The following is a 15,646-nucleotide window of genomic DNA, read 5'->3' on the forward strand; positions in this document are numbered from 1 at the left end:
GCGCTCGTCGTTTTTTTTTTTTTTTTCCTCTGCGCGCTCAATTCTGCGCTCTCAATTCAGCACACGCTACTAACGTGTCACGAAGCCAACCAGTCAGAGAGCTGGTGGAAGTACAATCTGCACTTTTTGGTACTGTTACTCCAAGCCCCAGCGTGGAAGCCGGCGGGCCAGTAAGCGAGTAGACAGCCGGCGAATCGCCGGCGTCCGCGCCGGGAGCCCCGTCGCTTTAACTTTGAATTGAGATCCCGATGTCACACACTCGCCACGGCGCGGAGGCCGGTCGCTTAAGATACAGGACTGTACACCCCTGTCCCGGCGCATCGCAACACTCCGGTTGGACCCCGATTGCCAGCTGTCAGGTCAGGGCAGCGGGTGAAGCGATGCTTGCACTGTAGTATGGAGTGGACCGGCGATTAACGTGGCTCGTTGCCGTCGATTCGTCCGGTGCTTACTTCGGAGAGGTGGCAATGTGTATAAAAACACTGTGACGCGTTGGATGGCGTTTTACTGGAGACTTTTATTCAACAGAACAAAAACCAGCGGGGGACACAGCGTCTTCTCTCCTTTTCACGGCGCTCTCCGCTCTCTCTCAACACCTTCCTTCGCTCCCGCTCTTTTTCTCGCCCAGACGCTCAATTCTTCTTCTACGCTTAACTAGCAAGCCGATCATATTGTAGGGGACAGCGGCCCCTTGGGGATACCGGTAACAACTGGTTGCCTGGTTACTTCTGGTAGCTCTTTTTGTGCATTATGCCTCGAGAGAGTTGTGTGTCGCACAACAAGTGTCAAACGCCACTCCGAGACAAAACATGAAAATTCATAGAAATCAGGGCCAAGGAACACATTAAAGTAGGTATCTTTTATATTCGTAATATAAAATGTAAAATTGTGCATATAATTGACTGTTTAAGTTGCTAGTGAACAAGACAAAATGTAAGAGTCGGCTGTTCTGACTTTGAAGGCTCTCTGTACTGTGAGAGACCTGCACTGAGAATCACACCTGTTGTTCCCCTTTGCGTGCTGGGGTGTGTGTGTGTGTGTGTGTGTGATATGTTTGCATAAAATGGTGCAGCTGTACAGCTGTTATTACTGTTGCACTTATTTTCAAGTTTTGATATTTTCGACAATATGCATTAGTTTTTAGTTAATTGATGAAGACGAATGGTAGTTATACAAATTAAATGTATGTCCATGTTTTTTTTATTTGGAGTAAAATTACAGCTCTGCTGAATATAAAAATTCGGATGCGCGTCATTAATCTTGGGGTGGCACACTAATTGACAAGAAAATTTGAAAGTGGCACTCATACCCAAAAAGGTTGCTGACCCCTGGCTCAAATTGTTTGCTTTGCGGTAAAACTGCAGTCATTTTTCTACTGCACACCGAACTTTTTACAACATCCGGCTCGAATCGGAGCAACGTTTATGAACCAAACCCGGCCAGTTCCGATAGCCGCCGCCGACGCTTATATTTTGTGTGTGCCCGTTAAATTCTTGCTTTTTTTTTTTTCTAATTATGAATAATTTCACGAAACGATTGTCAACTTTGTCATAATATGAACACAAACCACTTGTGTTAAAGCATAAGGCTGAATAATGTATCAATATCACATTTTTTATTTTTTCAAAAAAGGAATACATCCAAAAACAAAAGGACCCTGATATGAGAGGTCTTAAGAATCATTTAAAACACCACAATCAGTATATGCACGGAGCAGAACTTTTCCAATTTCATTCATTTTGAAGGAATGGAAGCCATTGTAAGATTTTCAACAAGACAGACATAAGGGGCCTTGGTCTTTCTCTGACCACCTAACCTGTGGCGTTTTCCATAACTCTCTTCCATAACGCACTTGAATCAAATGATGATGTCATCGGCGAGCTCTCCGGAAGCCCGATCATTTGATTCGGGTGTGTTGGAGGAGGTACTGTAAATGTATTAAGGAACAAGATGTTTGTAACTCGTCTTCATTTTCCATCCTCTTTCTACTTACCTCTGCCATCACCTAATATACATGGCTACACCCCGCCGCCTGCTGGTCATGTCCAACCGTTACAGAAAAAGTAGTCCGGATTTAGTCAACCCTGTCTTTCAAATGGAGACTAGACGTCCTTCATAAATCGGTATGAGTGGAGAGAGAGAGCGATTTTACTTCTAAAATTCCTGAAAGTTCTTCCATTTGATCTATATCATTTTTCCTTTTAGTTTTGAATGTGATGGATAGTGATAGATTTATTACGCCTTATGCCTTGACACAAGTATTTTCTATTTATGTTATGTTGCCAATTGGTTTGTAAAATGATTCATAATTTAAAAAAGAAAATGTTTTGTGTGTTTGTTGTGACAGCGTATGGAAAAATAAATGCACTCTATTGGAAATGTCAACCCCCCCCCCCCCTAAAAAAATGGGCGTGTGCAATCATTTCAGTCAATATTTGTGATTTGATTCTACTCTGTGCAGGAAAAATGACATAACTTGTGCTTGGTGAGAAGTTTGTGTCATGTTCTGTGCTCCCTACCGTGTTGGGTGATAGATGGATGGATGGATGGATGGATGGATGGATGGATGGATGGATGGAGAGAGAAATAACTGAAGATGAGCCTGCCTGCAAGCTTTTTCTCAAGATCCTAGCGCCGTTCCTGTTGCACTTGCTTTAATATTGGAAAAAAATGATTTTCTCCCGATGTAAACCAAGGCCGGCCCAGCCTATACAATATTACACAGACTATGCAGCTGCTTAGGGGCCCCTGACCACTAGGGGGCTCCCAATCTGGCAACCTCATTTTATACGTTGTTAATAGAGCATCGCGAATAATGTGGCCCGTATTGCCGTTTATCCATGCAAACATCCATTTTCTTGTCATTACATGTCATTTGGTGTGAGAAGTTTGAAGTATGCAATGCAACAAAATATGATTAATATACAAAATATGGACGTATGGGTTGGATTGCATGTATGGCTTTCACAGTACACTGTGACGAAATGGTTGGCCAAAAATATGGGCCCCTTGGCATTATTTTGCTTAGGGCCCTCAAAATGCCTGGGCAGGCCCTGATGTAAACACACACACGTGAGGCAATATTCAAAGAAAGAATCAGAACAATGAGTGACTGCTCACTTTTATTTAAATGTGTGCAGAATGCAAGAAAACAAGCAATAAAACGGACTGCACCGTAAACAGGAGCTTAACAAGCTCCAAAACTAAACAAGCAAAATGATTCATGAAAAGTCCAAATGAAATGAATAAAAACTTCTGGAATGAATAGCATTTTGATCAGACAAATTGTCTAATATCAATTGTCAAAGAAGGTATTTTTATGATGAACGCACTGATTATTTCCATAATAGCCTTTTTGTCATTTTTCAGCACAATGAATTTTCTTCTGTCTATCAGATACATAAGGCGGAGTCGCTCAGCTCCGATCCGCGTGCGCCCGAGTCGGCCTATCCGATTCTGATGCGTCAAAACTAAAATACGCACGAGGTCTAGTTTCTGCTCCGTCAACCTGCGGCCGGATCAAGTCCTGCTGTTTAGCACGCACCAAACAGGAAATAGAACGGCAGCTCTTTCAAATTAAATCATGTGTTATGCATCTCATTTGAACCATATTTGATTGAAATGGACACAAAGCAAAATGTCATTTGCATGGGATGTACAGTGCCCGTGTATTCACACAATATATTTTAAAATGACATTCCTCCTAATACTATTGTAGCGTCACTAGGAAGTGCTGCATTGGTCGTTATTGGTGGTTTTGATGCGGCAACGCGGAGAAAAAGAAAAAGTGAGCTAGACCTCTATGCGGATTTACTCAAACTGGCAATTGTATGTGCATGTGCATGCGCGCGTTGGAGGTAAGCTCTTAAAGGGATCCTCTCATTTTAAGTCAGGTCATTCTTAAAAGATACATGTTAGTATCATTTATTATAATTTGATATTAAAACCCCTCTCAATGTTTTTGTTTTAATAAAGTTTGTCAAATCATTTGAAGTGATAGCTCGCCGTTCTTGTTACGTCGCAGTGCGTGACGTCACCGGTCCCGTTGTGGAAATTCCAGCGTGTCACTCTTTAGCTTTCCCAACATGTCGTCAGTTCTACCCTTCCTATTTGAACCTGATCTGAAAAGTGAAGAGCAGGACAGCACAAGACGAGCTTCAGGGAAAAATGCGTGCAGCAAATACCTGATAAGACAAAAGTTGGGCAGAACTGGTGATGCGAGAGAGTGCTGTTGGGAGCGAGAGTGTATGCTGTCCGGTTTTATGAGCAGATATTCAAGGTAAGCATGTTGCGTTTTCAAACTTATCCCAATATAATTATGTAGATTGTTGGCATCCAGAGCTGTCGTGTGCTTTACATACAGTACGGGGCAAAGAGCACACCTTGTATTGTACATTGTAACGCGTGGTAGCTAGGATACGTGTATAAAAGTACCAAAAAGGGGAGAAGCGTCCACTTATGCACATTTATTCACCCAAAAAAAAATATTTCCACCTTGACCACTCTTCACTCGGGAGCTCAGCAGTACGCAAACACGCGTTCCCTGACCAACTCCAACATTGTTGTAAGGTCCACGTCAGAGTCACTGTCGTCACTGTAGCCTGCCATAGTGCTTGAAATATTTGGTATGATTTGGGGAAAACTCCCACAAAGAACAGTCAACAAAAAAAGATAGCAATAGTAATCCAAATCCGCGTTTTTGACTCACACGAAGATCCAGGAATTAGACCGATCCCATGGCAATGTCGCAGCCAGCCACGATCAGGCGGTCGATTCCACCAAATAGACGGATCCGAAAAGCCGCTGTGGGACCGTCGAATCAAACAAATGGACAGATCCGACACCAATATTGCAGACGCGGTGGGACCGTCGGATCCAGAAAATAGATGGATTCCTTGGCTCCAGGAAAAATCCAGTTGCAACGCGTGGTGGGTGGGATAGGTGCATACAGGGCCCAAAAAGGGGGAGAAGCTTCCACTTATGCACATTTATTCACTCAAAATAATCATTCCACCTTGACCACTCACTTCACTCCCCTTGTTTCCATTTGACTGGAAATTGCATCCAAAAGCAGCACATGGTGCCATTTTATTTGGCGACTTAAGGCAACAATAAGCAATTGTTGAACACGCTACACATTTGGAAAGCTCCCAATGACGTCATCACTGCGAGCCCGCAAACCATGGCGCCAACTAACGGTCAAAATATGGACTAAATATTATAAAATATTGCCATTGATTGAACATCTGATGTGTTTCTAACAACATATTTTAGTACAAGAGAACAATTGTGGTTTATTAGAGCCTACATGTACTTAGAGAATCACTTTAAGCCCGAACCTGATCCGACCCGAATTTCGTGCAGGGTCGGGCCTAAAATGTCAATTATGACATTCGGGCCGGGCTTCTCTCTCGCTAACGTTTTTGTAATAAATATAGATTTATATATGCAAACTAAAACGATGTATGGATGTTAAACTAAGGAATACTTGTTCAAAAATAAATCATTTGGATGAAAGGCCATGGATGGGAATTGCAAACATGCAGGAGCCAGAAATATATTGATCTTTTCCGGGGTTATTTCGTTGTGAAAACGCATTATAAAAATATGTTTCAACATTTAAAAAACTTGCATTTGCACTGCTAACTCGAGGAAATTCAAATCAATGCTGCTGCATTTAATTGCCAAGGAAATGAAACATGAACAGACACACAAATATATCAGTGTTTATTGATTATGCATGCACAGTCTTGTTTGGGAGAATTCTTGACATAAGTTGGGCTTTCATTTGTTTTTTCCAAGCAGTGCTCTGTCCGGGTCTGACTGACGTATGGCATTTCCTCCTTCTCCCGACTCCTCACAAATAAAACCTAACATTTCAGTGGGGGTTCGTGCTCCGCCCTACAAATAAAGCGCAAAATTTGATGTGTTTTCGGCCCGGGCCCGCAAATCAAGTTCATCGATCGGGCCGGGTCGGGCTTTAATACCCGCGTGCCCGGCTGGGTCAGGTCGGGCTGGATTTTTTAGCCCCGATCTTACTTCTAGCGTGTGGGCGTACCTAGATGATATACTGTATTATTGTGTGCGTGTGTTGAACGGAATTTAACTGTAGCTAAACTGTACTATTGGCCTTTGTGCTATTTGGCGTGTTTTTTCTCCCTGAAAATACTATCACAATCATCAACTTTGTGTTGATCTGATCACGTTGTCTCCTCCGTTTTGCGCACGCGCGTCTAGAGTCCGCGGGTGTACGGACCGCATGGCACGGACCGAACGCTGCGGGCGATGGGCATCGCGCGCGCGATCTGCGTCGTATTTGTTGCGTCATTCGGAACGGCGCAGAGCGTAGCGCGGCGGACGGACTCTGTGTGTTTCGGGGGTTATTAGGTACATTTCCAGAAAGCGTCTCACGGGCGGATCGTAGACGCGGACTCTCGTTAGCGTCGCGTTTCCAGTTACTCCGAGAATCGGTGTGATATAGTCATTGAAGGGAATAGTACCTTTTCTCGTAGTAACCGAGTGTATTATTCTAACGTACCATAAAAAGGCATTTAATCATAGCTTTGGTAAACAAGCAAGACTGTATGTGGGCGGACGAAAGAGCCCGATGCCAATGAGTAACAGTTGCAGGATCAGCGCAACCTCACCCTGACCGCAGAAGATTGACAGCGGCCGCACCTACGGTCGACTGCGGGCTTAAAACGCGGCAAGTTTGGCCTTTTAGTCGGGTCGTAGTGCGGTCCCGCCCGGCGGCGTTCACGGCAGTCTGGCCGAAAGGTCGGATTCCTTCATCGCGAAAGGCTCGGCTTGAGCGCGGGTTTCGGCGGCAGCGTGTTCGATGACCTCGAGGACACCCCCGCATCACAGGTAATGTCGCGCGCGCGGATTCAAACGGACGTCTGTCGGTCGCTCGGTCCGTTAAGAAGACACCGAAGAAGGTTTGCTTACGGCGACACCTTTATTTCATACTCGATTGACAGAACGGGTTCGGGCTAAAAGCCGTCTAACGGTTTCTATCGTTTGTCGGACGACGGCCGGCGCGCTCAGATGCCCATATAGGTGTTCATCTTGGCCAGCGCGTCGCAGACGGTGGTCAGGTCGCCGCGGAGGTTGTTGACCACGTCCTCGATGCCGCGCGTGTCTTTCAGCAGGTCGACGCTCTGCGTGTACGGGTCGTAGTACACCGAGAAGGGACGCCGGATGGTCTTGGCGAACTCTCTGAAAAACAAAAAGAGGGCAGGGGATCGGCGGCCTTAGGAGGAGTGACGCAGGCGTCATAGAAAAACATGTTCGATTTTGGCGCGTAAGAACCGCCTCCGATAATGTTCGGAGGACGGACGGGAGGTCTGCGGCGCTGAGTCGCGTAGCGAGCGCCGCAGGCCTACGACTCTCGCTTGAGGCCGGGTCGCTTGGCGAAGTATAGCGCGACTGGTATTCCTGCCGGAATCCAAAGTTGACGCCAACCGAAATTTTGCGTGCGCCGCCCTCTAACACACCCAATATAATATAAATGACAAGCAGAATATATTTGATATCATGAACAGTCGGACTTGAAACGATTCGAATTTGCAGCGCCGAGACAACGGGCAGAAAAGGGCAGAACAGATACAGGAAGCCTTCTGACCACGGAAGCCCGACGCGCACGTCATGCAGCTGACTGAGAAAGATTGACACTGACAAGCAGGTGATAGGCAAGACATCTACAAGCCCACGTCCGCACCGCAAAATCAGCTCTTCTGGACAGTCCGGAACAAATGGCGGGACATCTCGTCTCGCCACAAGGAACATCTGATACGGAGGACACCGCGACCGAAAAGTGAACGCTCAGCACTCGCGTGGCGCCGAGGATGGCAAAATCCTTAACTCTCGTTGCCCTGACAACAGTACTGCCCGAATCCTCCTGTCCAACCCACGACAGATAATAATCCCAAACACACCTTTCTTTCAGACCGCAGCCCGCCTCACCAGAGCCTCTAAAAGACTGAATGTTTAAGCAATTGTTGTCATTTTTCTTGGCAGTCTTTTGTCGGCTTGTGATAGGGTGACAATGGATCCAGTTTGCGTCCTCGCCTGAGTCTCTCTGCGCTGTATGATCGCTGCCGACTTGGAATAAATTGTCGATCTGTGTTTGTCTTTTTCCAGCTTTTAAAATGGAGTCAGTAAAAGGGGTTAAGACTAACCGCGTGGAGTTTGGCCTTTTGGCCGGGTCGTCGGGGTTTCGCCGGCCCGGGCCGTCGGAATTGCGCAAGTGCGGTTCGGCTGGCTGGCGTGATTCCGGCAATCTGTCTAAAAGGACTCTTATTGAACATATTCCGCGCGTCGCATAAAAGAACTGGGATACCGGCGAGCGTCTCCAGGGCAGCTCAGGAGACGCTCGCCGGTATCCCAGTTCTTTTATGCGAGAGGAAGTAGGAAAGGCGTCTTTACCGCATCTTCTGCTTGGCCTCGTCGAAGCTGTCCGAGACAAAGTAAACCTCCTGGAAGCAGGTGATGAGACATTCTTGCCCGCAGGTGGTCTCCGGGTCAAAGGGCATCACGCGCGCCTCGGGCGACAAGGCGTGCTGGAGAAACAAAAAAGGAAACGATTCGGCCGGCAAAGCCATTCGTTTTGCAATCGCCGGAAGGGACCGAGACGGGCGCGCCCGTGGGGTCCTTTTGCCCGACGGGAACCTCGCGGCTCATCCGCAAAAACGGAGATTTGCGGGACGGAGGGCGCGAGCGCACCGCTGTGCTCCTCTCACGTCGGTGTCCGCGGTCGCGCGAGTTCAAACAATTAACGGCCGATGAGTTAGGAGCTCAAAAGAGTTCCATTTTCATTCAAGGAAGTGAGTAAAAAATGAACAGGAAGTTACTCGGGCACGTGGCCCGTAAAACAGAAAACGATGGATTAGATGTGGCGCCGCGCCGACGAGTTAACTTATCCGTCCAAAAATAAAGAGAATGCCGAGCAAAATGAGTTTCCCGGTTCGTACCTTGAGCTCTCCGATGGACGACAGCAAGCCGGCGCCGTAGGCTCTCAGCTGACCTTCTTGTTTGCAGAGGCCAAACTCCACGGTGAAGAAGTAACACTGACGGAAGACGCGCGCCGGTGAGCCGGGAGGGAGGAGGACGGCCCCCCCCCCACCCCGAGTCTCGTACTCACCGTGGCCAGTTTCTGCACGTCGAGGTCGGAAGCGCCGAGGGAGGCCAGGCCGATCTCCTGAGAAAACCGAGCGAACTTGGGGTCGGCCAGCAGGGGAACGTGACCCAGGAGCTCGTGACACGTGTCCCTGAAAGGCCAAAGCGGCTCAGCCGCGAGCCGGGGAGTCCGGACGAGCCGTCGGCCGGCTCACGGTTCGGGCGTGTAGAGCGGGTCGCTGCCGTGACGGACGTATTGCGTGCAGTTGAAGACTCGGTAGGCCAGACCCGCCAGGAAGTCTCGCGGCGACAGGTAACCCGCCACCGGTCGCACGGTGAAGCCGGAGCGCTCTGGAAGAGCGAAGAAAAGCGCGGGCCGGTCGGAAAAGCCGCCGCAGAGCCGGCCAAAAGGCCAAAAAACTGCCGCCGACCTCTGAGGAAGCGCGAGACGTCCTCCAGCTGAGGAATGTTGTCGCGCCGATAGCCGCAGTGCCGGCCGAGCAAGGGCAGGTTCTTCAGGTACTCTTTGCAAGCGTGCGTGGGGTACAGCTTGCCGAGCTCCCCGAAGACCACGCCCCAGGTGCGCACCTCCTCGGGGGTGTACTCCACGCGGGGGATGGGCTCTCCGCTGCCGTCGAGCGCCACAAACACAGCGTTACTCGGCCGCCGCAAAACGCAGAAGCCGGACGGAGGCGCGCGCACTTACAACTTGTACTTCATGGCCACCTCCACGAAATACTTGCGGCGCTGACGGTAAACCGGGTCTTTGAAACCCTGAGGAGGAAGAGAGCCAAATGAGCACGCGGCGAGCCCGCTCGCGACGGACCGACGTACCGGGTGCTCGGCGTCCAGTTCCGATCCGTACATCAAGACTCTGTGCGAGCACTGATCCAGTTCGGAGATCTTCATGGGGAACCAGGGAACGTCATCTGCGACACATACAGGGGCGCGCGTCAGGCGGCAGTGTGAAGCGGGGCGGGCGAGCGAGCGAGCGAGCGACCGACCGTCCGGCGCCGCCCAGACGCGCTCGGGCGTGTCCGAGGACAGGATGTCCACGCGCTCCTTCAGAACTTCCAGCAGCTCCTCAAAGTCTTTCTCGTCGCAGACGCAGTCCACCAAGATCTCCACCTCGTCGGCGGCGCGCCTGGAAGCGCGCGATTCGATGTGCTTCAGGTTGACTCGCTTCTCCTGCCAAAGCGCCGTACGGGTCACCGTTTCGGGAAAGGACCGACGATGTTTGCGCCGGCCGGCCGGCCGCTTTCGGGCGGACAGTTTGGCGGCACCAGGCCCTCGTCAAATTTGGCCGTATGAGCTCGACGGCTAGAAAATGCCATTTCTGGGGAAATTGCCACGGTAGCCTAACCCAGGGGTCTGCAAGTCCGGTCCTCCAGAGCTGCTATCCAGCTTGTTTTCCATGTCTCCCTCCCTCCCTCCCACCTTTTAACAACTGAATCAAATCATCGGGATAGTACTCCTGCCCAGCTTGCCGATGAATTGATCAAAGGAGGGAGACGTGGAAAACAAGCTGGAGAGCAGCTCTCAAGGACCGGACTCGCAGACCCTTGCCTGGCCAAACCCAAACCCATATGTTGATTTGGGGCATCTGATGGTCACGTGCAGTTGACAGGGCCGCGGGTTATCAAACGTATTAAAAAAGCATTGAATTTAGTTTTAAGTTTTAAGTTAGCTGTCGTAAATCTGGAATTTTTTCACCGTGGTTTTAATTTTCAAGAACATCTCGGTGCAACCTAAATTATATCCGTGATGAAGTTTTGTTTTTTTTAAATCCATAACTAAGATGAGGCGTAGAATTGTTACGATGCGCTGCACCTCGCCGTTAGCTTCATTAGCATAAACATTACAACAGCAGGCAATCACGCAGTACTGTGTGCTAACGCAAGGAACTGCTCAGATGCCTTAGTTGTTATGTCGGACGAAAGCCTCAACAAGACAACCAAGTCCAAACAGTTGGACCAGCATGTGAGGTATCGGATCGGCGACCAAGTCGCATCCAGATACTTTGGGTGGCAGTTTATGGGTCATGCGAAGGCCGTGGACCTGCTTAACATTTCAAAGTAAGTTGCCAATTTCTCCAATGAAAATGTGTTCGATGCAATAATGTATTTCTGCACGGTTTGCCTTTCGAATGAATGTGAATTTGGCAGTTTGAACTCAAGAGTTAGCCATGTTCAATGGGGTATTGGCAGGTGCACTAGCCTTAGCATGGATAAACCGGAGTCGTAGATTCACCATCACTCTCAGATACACACCAGGGTTGACACTGTCTATTATTGGAACGAGTGCGGGGTAACGGTGATCTGAATAACATGGCATGGTGATAAGCAAATTATAATGTAGGTGATAGTAAAACACCTCCCGGTATATTTCAATGGTTTTCTTGATTTAATAAGAGTATAGATTTTCTCTATCTGATTAAAAGAAATGTCTTCAATAGCTAACAAAGGATTAACATGTGTTTTGTATACTTCTTGTCATGTGATTAGAAAAAAATGATTACCAAGGGAAATGGTCATGTGTAGCTTTTTTATTTTGTGGTAATGAATGGTAAACTACTGCCATTTAGTGGCTGTTTTTAAAAAACGTTTACTGCCAATTGCAAGCACTTGACAGTTATGGTGGCCAACTTGACAATCACCTACCTACCACCTTGACTAGGTCCTCTTAAAAGGGAAACCTGCTGTATTGCAAATGTCATTTCTGAAGTTGCTTTACAATAATAGTGTAAAATCCATTTAATCCTGGGGGGGGGAAATTCTGAAAGACCTTATATTTAAATGTGTTTTAATTGTATCTTCAATAAATGTGCGTTCAATTTGATGCTCAGTGCTTTATTTTTTCAATATGATTCAATATGATCTAAATAATGGGTGCGAGAAAAGTATTCATTTTCAGTTGAACTGGCATTAAAAAGGGTCTTAAAAGTCTCGAATTTCGATTTATATCCATCCTGGGGGGACCCTGATTGATAGCAGGTCACTTCCTGCTGAATTGGGGGCATTTCTGGGTCACTTCCTGCTTATCCAGGTCACTTCCTGTTGATTTGGGGGGCATTTCAGGGCCAATTCTTGTTGATTTGGGGGCACTTCCTGTTGAATTGGGGATATTACTGTGTCACTTCCTGTTCATTCAGGCCATTTGGTGTCAGTTTCTGTTGTTATTGGATCACTTCCTGTTGATATTGATTCACTTCCGGCTGATTTTGGGGGCACTTCCAGTTCATTCAGGGGCATATCAGGGTGTTTCCAGTTAATAACGGTTCACTCACATTTCAGGGTTAATTCTTGTTGATTTGAGGCATTTTAGGTCACTTCCTGTTGATTTAGTGGCATGCTTGGGTCACTTCCTGTTGATTCAGGTCACTTCCTGTTGATTTGGGCTTGATTTCCTGTTGTTATTGGGTCACTTCCTGTTGATTGTGGGGGCATTTCGGGGTCACTTCCTGTTCATTCAGGGACATATCAGAGTGTTTCTGGTTGATAACGGGTCACATCCTGCTTGGGGGTGATTTCCTGTTGTTATTGGTTTACTTCCAATTGATTTCAGTTCACTTCCTGTTGATTTTGGGGGCTCCCTTTTGATTTGGGGAATTTTAGGGTCACTTCCTGTTGAACTGGGGATATTATTGGGTCACCTCCTGCTGTTTCAGGCCACTTCTTGTTGATTTGGGGTCATTTTCTATTTTTATTGGGTCACTTCCTGTTGAGTGGGGGGGGGGGGGCATTTCGGGGTCACTTCCTGTTCATTCAGGGGCATATCAGAGTGTTTCCGGTTAAATAATGGCTCACTTCCTGTTCAATTGGGGGCATTTTTGGCTCACTTCTTGATGATTTCGGCTCATTTCCTGTTGTTACTGGGCCACTTCCTGTCAACGGAATGTCAAATAGAACCATGGGAAATGAACTGGAACTTTTTTTGCCTGCTGCGCTTCAATATCCTGAAATGTCAATTTGGACGGAAAATGTGGCCTTTTGGAACGGTTCAAAAATGAAAGAGTTTTGCCGCGTCTCACCTGGAATAGTCGCAGCGCTCGGACCAGGCGTCCCACTTCGTTCTTGAGCGAGAAGACCACCGCCCGGCCAGGCCCTCCGACGCTCTCCGCCGCGGGAGTGTAGGACGGGCGACGAGACTGGAAGCGCATTTACCGAGGTCAAACGCGAGCCGGCGGGCCGGCGGGCCGGCGGGCGGAGGTCACCATCTGTCCGCCGGTGTGGCGCGAAGGCGGCGGCGTGCGTCCGTCCGCCACGGCCGAGTCGAAGGAGAGCCCGCGCCGGCTCCAGTACTTGCTGGAGAACATCATCATGGCGGGTGGCGCGGCGGGCGGCTTCGCCGGCGCCTCCCGTCCGCCGCCCTTGCTCACGTGGGAAGACGCCATGGGGTACCAGTGGGTGTACGAGTACCACGAGCGCTCCAGTCTGAATGACGGCCGGCCGCGGAAGACGACGGACGAGCTGGCCCGACCGACCGACGCCGCCCCGCTTAAAAAGGCAGGGCGCGGAGGGAGGGGCCCCCGCTTCTGAAAACGGAGCCCGCCGATGACGTCCACGCAAAAGGGGGAGACTTTCTAATCTGCCGACGGCACGTACGAGCCCAAAGTCTCGCGCGCGGATAAGCCGACGCGCGATAAGGAGGGCGAGCGGCCGCCGCAATTTCCTGTCGGTCGGGAAATGAAAGCTTCTCAGATGAGGCGGCGGTGTTATGAAGCGACGCGCCGGCCGCTTTGTAAAAAAAAGACGCCTACGCCTGCTTGACGGCAGCTCCAAGTCCAGGCTCGTGGCGGGCCGAGAAAGGGGAACGTTTGTTCGCCCTTCCCATCCGCTCAAAACAAATTGGACATTTAGCGCCGTCCGTGACGCCGAAAGTGAAGCCATTTGGCCCTCTACCGTCATCAGTGGCAGTTCTTGAGCCGTAGCTTTGCCCTGATGGTCGCTATACGCTTCCTGTTGATATGAGGTCACTTCCTGTTGGTTTTGGGGCAATTTGAGCTCACTTACTGTTGATATTGGGTCACTCACTTCCTATTGATATCAGGTCCCTTTCCTGTCAAATTGGGGGCATTTATGAGTCCATTCTTGTTGATATTACATCACCTCCTGTTGAATTGGGGGTATTTTTGCTGCACTTTCTGTTGATTTGGGGGAATTTCCTGTTACTTCCCTTTGATATCGGTTCACTTGCTGTTGATACTGGGTCACTTTCTGTTGGTTCTGGGGCATTTCCAGGTCACTTCCTGTTGATATTGGGCCACTTCCTGTTGGTTTTGGGGCATTTCCTCTTATTGTTGGATCATTTTTCATTGATGTCAGTTCATTTCCTGTTGATATCGGGTCCTTTCCTGTTGGTTTTGGAGCTTTTAAGGGTCACTTCCTGTTTTGTTTTATTACCGAGTCACTTCCTATTGATATCAGGTCACTTCATGTTGGTTTTGGCGCATTTTGAGTTCACTTCCTGTTGATATCGGTTCACTTCCTGTCAGTTTTGGGGCATTTTCAGGTCACTTCCTGTTGAATTGGGGGTATTTATGGTTCACTTCCTGTTGATTTGGGGGAATTTCCTGTTACTATTGTGTCACTTCCTATTGATATCAGTTCACCTACTGTTGATATTGGGCCACTTCCTCTTCATTTGGGGTCATTTCCTGTTAGTATCGGGTCACTTCTTGTTGGTTTAGGTGCATTTCAGGGCAACTTCCTGTTTGCTTGGGCTCATTTTCTGTTTTTACTGGGTCACTTCCCATTAATATCCATTCCCTTCCTGATGATTTGGGGGCATTTTCGGGTCAATTCCTGTTAATATCTGGTCACTTCTTGTTGATTTGGAAGAATTTCCTGTTATTATTGGGTCACTTCCTGTTGACATCAGTTCTCCTACTGTTGATATCAGGTCACTTCCTGTTGGCATTTCAGGATCACTTCCTTCCTTTGTTTGGGGTCATTTCCTGTTATTCATGGGTCACTTCCCCTTGATACCGGGTCACTTCTTGTTGGTTTAGGTGCATTTTGAAGTCACTTCCTATTGATATCGGGTCCCTTACTATCGGTTTTTTATTGATATTTCCTGCTATTATTGGGTTACTTCCCGTTGATATCAGTTCACTTCCTGTTGGTTTTGGGCATTTTGAGGTCACTTCCTGTTGAATTGGGGGTATTTTTGGTTCACTTCCTGTTGATTTGGGGGAATTTCCTGTTATTATTGGGTAACTTAATGTTGATATCAGTTCACTTCCTGTTAGTTTTTGGTCGGTCACTGCCTTGTAAAACGTCGGTTGCCTACGATGGCACCTAGTCGTCCAATTCATTTGCTGGCGAAAGAAACCATACGACTGCGGACGCACAAGTAGCACGCACTCCGTCCCGTAAATCTCAGCTTTCACGGCGCCGACGCTATTCTGTACTTACTTAAAGTACAAATGAGCTACGACGGGCAGAACGAGCCGGATCGTACGCCCTAACCCTTAAATCTCGCCGTCGAAACGGAGCGGGCGTCAGACGCCGGGCGTTCTGACGACGAC

The 15,646-nt window shown here is 48.4% G+C and overlaps 1 protein-coding gene across 2 annotated transcripts; it reads right to left on the reverse strand.

Annotated features, from left to right (window-relative positions):
• Nucleotides 1-4,282: 4,282 nt before the first annotated feature.
• Nucleotides 4,283-13,853, reverse strand: LOC130915988 (tryptophan 5-hydroxylase 2-like). Of its 2 annotated transcripts, XM_057836308.1 has the most exons (11): nucleotides 13,331-13,853; nucleotides 13,148-13,264; nucleotides 10,122-10,305; nucleotides 9,952-10,046; nucleotides 9,824-9,891; nucleotides 9,549-9,745; nucleotides 9,333-9,468; nucleotides 9,143-9,269; nucleotides 8,973-9,068; nucleotides 8,428-8,561; nucleotides 4,283-7,218 (listed from the first exon to the last, which is right to left on the reverse strand). In XM_057836308.1, exons 1-11 carry the CDS (start codon nucleotides 13,508-13,510, stop codon nucleotides 7,044-7,046), a joined length of 1,509 nt encoding a protein of 502 aa, XP_057692291.1. In that variant the 5' UTR covers nucleotides 13,511-13,853; the 3' UTR covers nucleotides 4,283-7,043. The 2 variants fall into 2 exon arrangements, with proteins under 2 accessions (XP_057692291.1, XP_057692290.1); XM_057836307.1 differs by having other exon boundaries at nucleotides 9,952-10,305.
• Nucleotides 13,854-15,646: the final 1,793 nt, after the last annotated feature.

Source organism: Corythoichthys intestinalis, chromosome 5, assembly GCF_030265065.1.
Source record: "Corythoichthys intestinalis isolate RoL2023-P3 chromosome 5, ASM3026506v1, whole genome shotgun sequence".
NCBI lineage: Eukaryota > Metazoa > Chordata > Actinopteri > Syngnathiformes > Syngnathidae > Corythoichthys > Corythoichthys intestinalis.